General features: G+C 37.7%; 1 protein-coding gene across 4 annotated transcripts in view; it reads left to right on the plus strand.

Moving 5' to 3' along the window:
• Positions 1–7845, plus strand: part of pou2f1a (POU class 2 homeobox 1a) — a 21082-nt gene that overhangs the window by 5425 nt on the left and 7812 nt on the right. For 2 of the 4 annotated variants that reach the window (XM_016566631.1, XM_016566633.1), the window contains exons 2-8: positions 2435–2494; positions 2568–2653; positions 3930–4049; positions 4971–5079; positions 5152–5228; positions 6326–6484; positions 7072–7213. In XM_016566631.1, coding sequence (XP_016422117.1) covers positions 2435–2494; positions 2568–2653; positions 3930–4049; positions 4971–5079; positions 5152–5228; positions 6326–6484; positions 7072–7213 — 753 coding nt within the window. The remainder of the gene's footprint in view (positions 1–2434; positions 2495–2567; positions 2654–3929; positions 4050–4970; positions 5080–5151; positions 5229–6325; positions 6485–7071; positions 7214–7845) is intronic. The other 2 variants (XM_016566632.1, XM_016566634.1) reach the window with 1 other exon arrangement.

Here is a 7845-nt window from a genome sequence, read left to right on the forward strand (position 1 = left end):
ACAGTCACACACGGCTGGTAATTGGCCTTGTCTCACTTCTCCCTCGCCGTAACTCTGTCCTAAAAGCTATCCAATTAATATGCTAATGAGCTGATAAATATTTATGAAACATGTTGAATTATGCAGAAAGCTTTCAGAGGTCCGTGCAGAACTTCAAAGCGGCGCTCTTCTAATGAGCGACGGGGAGTGAGATTTGCATACGGCTTTAATCAGCTGCATACTGATTAACTTTCATTATGGATGCGGCACTTCTAGATGTAGTCTTTGTGTTTCGCTCATCTCGGTGTTCTCCGTCGGATGCGTTCGCTGTCGCTGATGTGCTACGTCCGTCTGTGATTGCGGAGTATCGCGTCGCGCGGCTCGTGGACACAGGTGAGTTTATCTTGATCAGATATTAGTGAGCTAAAGCAGCCGCCCTTCGCTCTGTTGATTGTGTTTTGAGTATCTGCTATGAAAGGGAATCACTGCTGGAAATGTGATGGTTGATTGATACGGTTCTGCGTTGATATTCAGTGTCTAATATTGTAGCTCTTGTCATCTGGCACTGGGTCATATGGCAAAAAATAGTATTTTTTCTGAACGTTTGAATTAAGATTTTAACTAGTCAGCTTAAAACTGCCACATGATTCCAGTAATATTCTCTTTATGAATCATCTGGTTAAAGAAAGTTTTGTTCAGTGTGGTGCAAACGTACAACAAACTCACGTGTTTGCAGAAGATATGCATGAAATCTTGAAGGCAAATACTGTATTTAAAACTATCCTATGCATTTAGAAATAAGAAAAATGCTAAATATTTAGAGTTCAGCTCTAAGAAGTCGAGGCGATTCAGACTCTTGCTGATTGTCAGTATAACAGCAGTAATAGACGATTACTGACAGTGAATGAAAGCAGCAGCAGCATTAAATATCATACATACAGTAGTAGTTCTGCACAGCTTTCTGCTTTTCCATTGCATTTCTGTGTAAACGGATGCGTTTGACCGTTGCGTTGCATCTCGCTTTTTAAAAAAAATAGTATATGTTAACAAGAAACTTTAAAAATGTATTAGTAAATGTTGAAATTAACACACTCTAAACTAGGAACAACACTTATACAGCTTTCATTAATCTTAATGTTACAAATGGGCTCTTATTGTAAAGCAGGGGTGCCCACTTTTTTGTGTGCGGATCTTCTTTTCAAATGAGAAACTCACCGAGATCTACCAAATGAAAAATAAATGAATAAAAAAGCTTGTTGGGATGTATCTTTATATTGCATTTAATTTTTAATTAAAAATAATAATAATTAAATAATGTTCAATTCTTAGTACCCCGTAGAACTGTTCCTGCATTTACCTGAAGCAGTGGTTCTCAACCTTTCTTACTCCAAGACCCCCTCCTCTCCAAATCAATAATGCAAGCCCAAACTTTTCTATTCACTAAAACCTTTGTATTTGTTATTATTACTTTTCAATTACATGCAATTTTTTTAAGCAAAACAAATTCAAGATAGATTTAAACATTCCATAAAATGTCACTGCAGATATTCTATACAACTTAAAAGTATGTAAAGCTCAATTACACAGTAATTTTAACATTATAAGCACAAGTCAACCTGCCATACCAAACAATACCACAGGGAGATGCCAAAGGACTGCATATAAACTACTATACGGCTCCATTCAGAATCACTAAACACACCAAAATACAAATGAAACCATTCTGAACTCAGCGATCTGAAGGCGGCTCGACGCCACAGTGAACAGATATCAGCTCGAGCGGCGCTCTAAAACTTTTGATTTAATCACCGAACGGGCAAAAGTTTACTTCAAGAATGAACAAAATGGCATAGATGAGTTTGAAGTTTGGCGTTTAAAAAGCACAGCAAATGGAAAGAAAAAAAGCGTGATCTTAATTTCAGCTCAATAAATGAAGCATACTTCATTAGAGCCACAGAAAGACAAACTTTCGCTGAAAAATGCACAATACACAATTTTACAGCCTAGGGTGAAGTCATTATGTACAGTACATTAATAGTTATTTGTGACAAATGTAATTTAATGGAAAGCTATGTGAATGGCACTCTGTGGCAGGATTTTCTGTCGGCTGCGTTTAAATCCGCATCTCTGTGCAGCGCAGTATTGCGTGTCAAAACAAACAGCACGCGGTGTCAGTGGTTTCCGCCTCTAGAGGGCGCTCTCGCTCTATAATGATAGTGAACCTTCTCAGCCGCTCCAGCAACGGACCTAACCTGGAAAACTATCGGCATGGATTTTTACCGATAACCGATAGTTCCAGCAATCGACTATCGGTGCCGATTAATCGGCAAAAGCGATACATCGGTCGACCTCTAAATTGTATTAATCGATAAAATGGCCCAGCCCTACTGTCGTCAGCAGCTGTTGTAAAATGTTGGCTAGTTGTAAAGAGATGCTCTGTTTTCTCTCTGCACAGATTCCAGCAGCCATCCAGCAGATCTGAGCAAAGGCAGCATGGAGAACGGAGCGCATGGAGGTGAGTTACGAGCTGCTGATTCATTGCATCTGTGTGTGTTTGACTCACTGATTGAGCCTCATGTGTTCATCAGCAGCTCAGGCCAACGGTCTGGATGGCCACAAACCGAGCGGTCAAGCAGCGGTCAGCAGCGTTCAGACACAAGCGCTGCTCCAGCAGGTACGTGAAGCATTGATTAAACACGCTTCTGTCGCTCGGAAACAGGTGGAGGAGAGTATGCAGATCTGTGCAGAATTTATATGCGCTGCATAACGAGGTTTCCGTTAACGAGAGGAGCGCTGGAGTGTACAGTGAGAATATAGAGCATCACACAACTCCAGTACGCTGCTGCTTTTAAAGAGAATAAATTACACATCTGTTATCATTTACTCAAGATGCTCCAACATCTTGAGTAAATGAAGACATTTTCACTTTTGGGTGAACTATCCCTTTAAGATATTATAATTGCTCAATTTGGCCTAGTTTTGGCCAAATTTGGTATAAATCAATCCCAAAATGCAGGTAAGGGATTGTAGCATAATACATTTTTTTTTTTTTTTAAATATAACCTGTTCTGCACGCTACACATAAAACTTAAACACAGACATGCAACTTCTTTACATGTAGATGTTTAACATATTTAATTTTAAGATATATAAGATATTTGTGACCCTGCAGCACAAAAGCAGTGTTAAGTCGCTGGGGTATATTTGTAGCAATAGCCAACAATACATTGTATGGGTCACAATTATACATTTCTCTTTTATGCCAAAAATCATTAGGATATTAAGTAAAGATCATGTTCCATGAAGATATTTTGTAAATCTCCTACCGTAAATATATCAAAACTTAATTTTTGATTAGTAATATGCATTGCTAAGAACTTCATTTGGACAACTTTAAAGATGATTTTCTCAATATTTAGATTTTTTTGCACCCTCAGATTCCAGATTTTCAAATATTGTCAGATCCTAACAAACCATACATCAATGGAAAGCTGATTTATTTCAAATATATTGACCCATTTGACTGGTTTTGTGATTCAGGGTCACGTTAAGATAACAGTCTTGCTCAGAAACTACATTAATGGACTTTTTTTTTTTAAGTTTCTCTTGGAATGTATTAGAATTTTTATAAAAAATGTATCTAGAAGTTAGTAAATAACTGTATTTTTGTTTTATTTTTGTCATATATTTTTGTGTGTTCATAAAAATAATATTGTTAAATTATTGTGCACAATTCATTGAACTATTGTTATTGCCTCTTTGTTAAATCTTATTATTCTTAAGTGTTTGCTATGAATACAGCCTTTGGTGCTGATATGGCGTAAAATAATGAGATTCACAATTTACAGTCAAGGTATGAGCTATTTACACATGCTAAAGAAATGAAGTCTAAACTGAATTATTCCTGAGAAGTATAAGCTTCAGACTGTGTGTTCTGTGGGTCTGCGCAGCTGTTGCAGACGCAGACGCAGCTCCTGGCCGCAGGTCAACAGAACAGCACCACTGGAGCCAGTATCTCCGCCTCCGCGGCCACGCCCATCACACTGTCCCAGCCCATTCAGATCGCGTCTGTAAGTGACTGACAGCTCACCGTCCAATCAGAGACGTCCAATTCACTGACACTCCCACTGCTGTCAGATCACAAGCGCCTGAGAGCGGCTGCTCATTCACACAATAATAGAGAGAAGCTGTTTATTCTGATGCCCTCTTCTGTTAGTAAGACATACAATACTGTTCAAACATGTTTGGGGTCGAAGAAATTATTACTTTAATTCATAAAAGACACATTCAGTTGATCAAAAGTAACAGTAAAGACATTTATAATGTTACAAAAGATTCCAATTTCAAATAAACGCTGTTCTTCTGAACTTTCTATTCATCTGTGAATCCTGAAAAATAAAATGTATCAGTTTCCACAAAAATATTGTGCAGCACGACAGTTTTCAACATTGATAATAATCAGAAATGTTTCTTGAGCAGCAGATCAGCATATTAGAATGATTTCTGAAGATCATGTGACACTGAAGACTGGAGTAATGATGCTGAAAATACAGCTGCGCATCACAGAAATAAATTACAGCTTAACAGATATTCACATAGAAAACAGCTGTTTTAAATTATGATAATATTTCACAATTTTTACTGTATTTTTGATCAAAGAAATGCAGCCTCGGTGAGCAGAAGAGACCGTTGTGTAACTATAGTATAGATATATTTTACAGTAAAACACATCAGTCATGTGCTTGCATGCGTCCATCTCTCTCTCTCTCTTAATTCAATTCAATATATGCTTTATTGGCATAACAATTGTTACAGTGTATTGCCAAAGCATAGTGTTAACATTGAATCTAGAACAGATATTTATGCAACAAATACATGCATCTCTCTCTCCCTCTCTCTCTCTCTCTCTCTCTCTCTCTCTCTCTCTCTCTCTCTCTGTCTGTGTGTCTCTCTCTCTCTCTCTCTCTCTCTCTCTCTCTCTCTCTCTGCAGCCGCAGGGCTTGAACCTGCAGCAGTTCGTTCTGGTCCAGCCGGGTCACTCCCTCAGTCCTCAGTTTCAGCCACAGTTCATCATATCTCCGTCTCCTCAGGGTCAGACCGGTACGAGCGTCTCCTCCGTCTGCTGATTCCTGCTCCTCAGCGCTGTTTCTAACTCGTCTGTGTGTGTCTCAGGTCTCCTGCAAGCTCAGAGTCTCCTGACGCATCTACCTCAAAGCCCCGCGCAGAGCAGCTTCGCCCTCACCGCGCAGGTACAGCACGCCCAGACTGTGATGCAGAAAACAGAACGAATCCAGGCGTACAAATGGAATGCACTGTAGGGCTGTACACATCAATAATACACATCAAAGTGCACATCTCAGAAATGATATTAATAATAATATATCATCTAAAAAATAATGATATAATCTTAATATATGATCATAATAATAATTAGATAATATTTATATTCATATAATTTATATTGTATATAAATATATTTAATATATAAACACATATTTTCCTTAAATATATACTGTATGTGTGTGTCTTTATATATACATAATAAATATACACCGTACACACACATATATATTAATCCGCGATTAATCGTTGCCCAGCACTCATTTAATTTTCATTTGATTAAAAGACTAATTAAATTGTTAATGTTTTATGTCTTCATCTGATTACCAGAAAATTTCAAATTTTGGTAAAAATAAAACAGGAAAATTCAATATTTCTTTTTTTTTTTTTTTTCAATTTGTTAAGCTTTTAATGACTTGTTGATAAATTCTAAGAGTTTTATGCTTTCAATTAATTAGACATGCTTATGCAACATTTTTATTTAGCCCTGTAGAGTCTATAAAAATTCAATATTTGAGGAAAAATAAAATGTGTTTAGTAGGACCTTAAAAATGTATTTTTTATTAAGCTTTTAATGAATTGTTGCTAAATTGTAAAAGTAATATGATTTCAGTTAATTAGACATGCTTTATGAATGCTACATTTGAATTTAACCCCATAGAGTTCAGAAAAATTATGAAAAAAAAATTCTGAAAAATGAAAACTGAAAAAATAGAATTTGTAAAAATAAAAATAAGATTTGCAGATCAGAACTGCTCATATGAATTTATTTTGTCCATTTATTTTTTTTAAACTTTTTTTTTTTTGATGTTTGAACTATTTTTGGATCTACACACCGCTTATCTACACAGTGTCCCTCACTGGAGTTGGGCTTGTGTCTGGTGCTACACTTTTCCAGTCTCTTCTAAAAACACACAATTCGGGATGAATTAAAACTGATTTCATAGGGCTGTACAGTTGAAGTTCTCAGTGTTGATGGAGATAGTGTGTGTTCATGGTGTTGCAGGCGGCCACACCGACGCGGAAGATCGCGGCTATGCCGGCTCCAGCGGCCGCTCCGAAGCGCATCGACGCTATGTGTGTGGAGGAGGCCAGCGACCTCGAGGAGCTCGAGCTGTTTGCCAAGAGCTTCAAGCAGAGACGCATCAAGCTGGGCTTCACTCAGGTGTGTGTGTGTGAGAGAGAGAGAGAGAGAGTGTGAGTGTGTGAGTGAGTGAGTGTGTGTGTGAGAGTGTGTGTGTGTGTGAGTGTGAGAGAGATAGAGAGTGTGAGTGAGTGTGTGTGTGAGAGTGTGAGTGTGTGTATGTGTATGTGTGTGAGAGAGAGAGAGAGGGGGAGACGGAGGGGAGTACGAGTGGCCAAACAGCGTGTGTGTGTGTGTGTGTGTGAACGAGTAGAGAGAGTGTGTGTGTGTGTGAGTCTGTGTGAGTGTGTGTGTGAGTGTGAGAGAGAGAGTGTGTGTGTGGCTATTTAACCAAATTTTGGGGACAAATTTGTACCCAAAAGTGAGCTAAACCTGACAAAATCTCATTTGTAAAACTGCTATAGAAATAAAGTAAACAAGTTTTTTTTAAATTGTAAAAATGCAGAAAGTTTCCTGTGAGGGGTAGGTTCAGGGGTAGGGTTGGTGTAGGGCAATAGAATATACGGTCTGTACAGTATAAAAACCATCACGCCTATGGAATGAACCCATTTAGATAGCTAAGTAAATGTGTGTGTGTGTGTGTGTGTGTGTGTGTGTGTGTGTGTCAGGGTGATGTGGGGCTGGCGATGGGGAAACTCTACGGAAACGACTTCAGTCAGACCACCATCTCCAGATTCGAGGCCTTGAACCTGAGCTTCAAGAACATGTGCAAACTCAAACCTCTGCTGGAGAAATGGCTGAACGACGCAGGTGAGAACAGCTTTCTTCTGCAGATCCAGAGTAATACCATAAACACAGACAGTCCCGGAATCGTGCTTATGCATTCATATAGTTCCAGAGCTGAGAGATGTGTGTAATATTGAGCGTCACTCACTTTGAAAACAAAACACACATGACCAGTTCTTGATTGAGCACACTTTCTCTGCGTCATGTCGTCCAGTAGAACAGTTACAATGAGCCCAAATTCAATATACTCAAGATCACAATTTAAGATATGGGTGCAAAAATGCCCTGTATAGGATTACGGCTTGTATTTATATTGTGTGATATTGTTAATCTGTATCACTTGAGCAAGTGTGCTGTTCTTTCTGAATATCTGCACAATTGCATGTTTATTGACCTGTTGTATAAAATCAATATCAATAGAGATTAATATTGTGAGTTACAGACAAAACATTTTTGCTAATTAAATTTAAAATGTTCTATTTAAAACAAATATCATAAGCAGATACTTTATTTTACTTTTAAGTCATTTAGCAGACGCTTTTATCCAAAGCGACTTACAAATAAGAAAAAGTAATTAAAACTAAAAGCTAAAACTCTATAAATACTATATATATATATATATATATATATATATATATATACACATTTAAGAAAAT

Source organism: Sinocyclocheilus rhinocerous, unplaced genomic scaffold (assembly GCF_001515625.1).
Source record: "Sinocyclocheilus rhinocerous isolate Xijiao unplaced genomic scaffold, SAMN03320098_v1.1 scaffold632, whole genome shotgun sequence".
Classification (NCBI taxonomy): Eukaryota; Metazoa; Chordata; class Actinopteri; order Cypriniformes; family Cyprinidae; genus Sinocyclocheilus; species Sinocyclocheilus rhinocerous.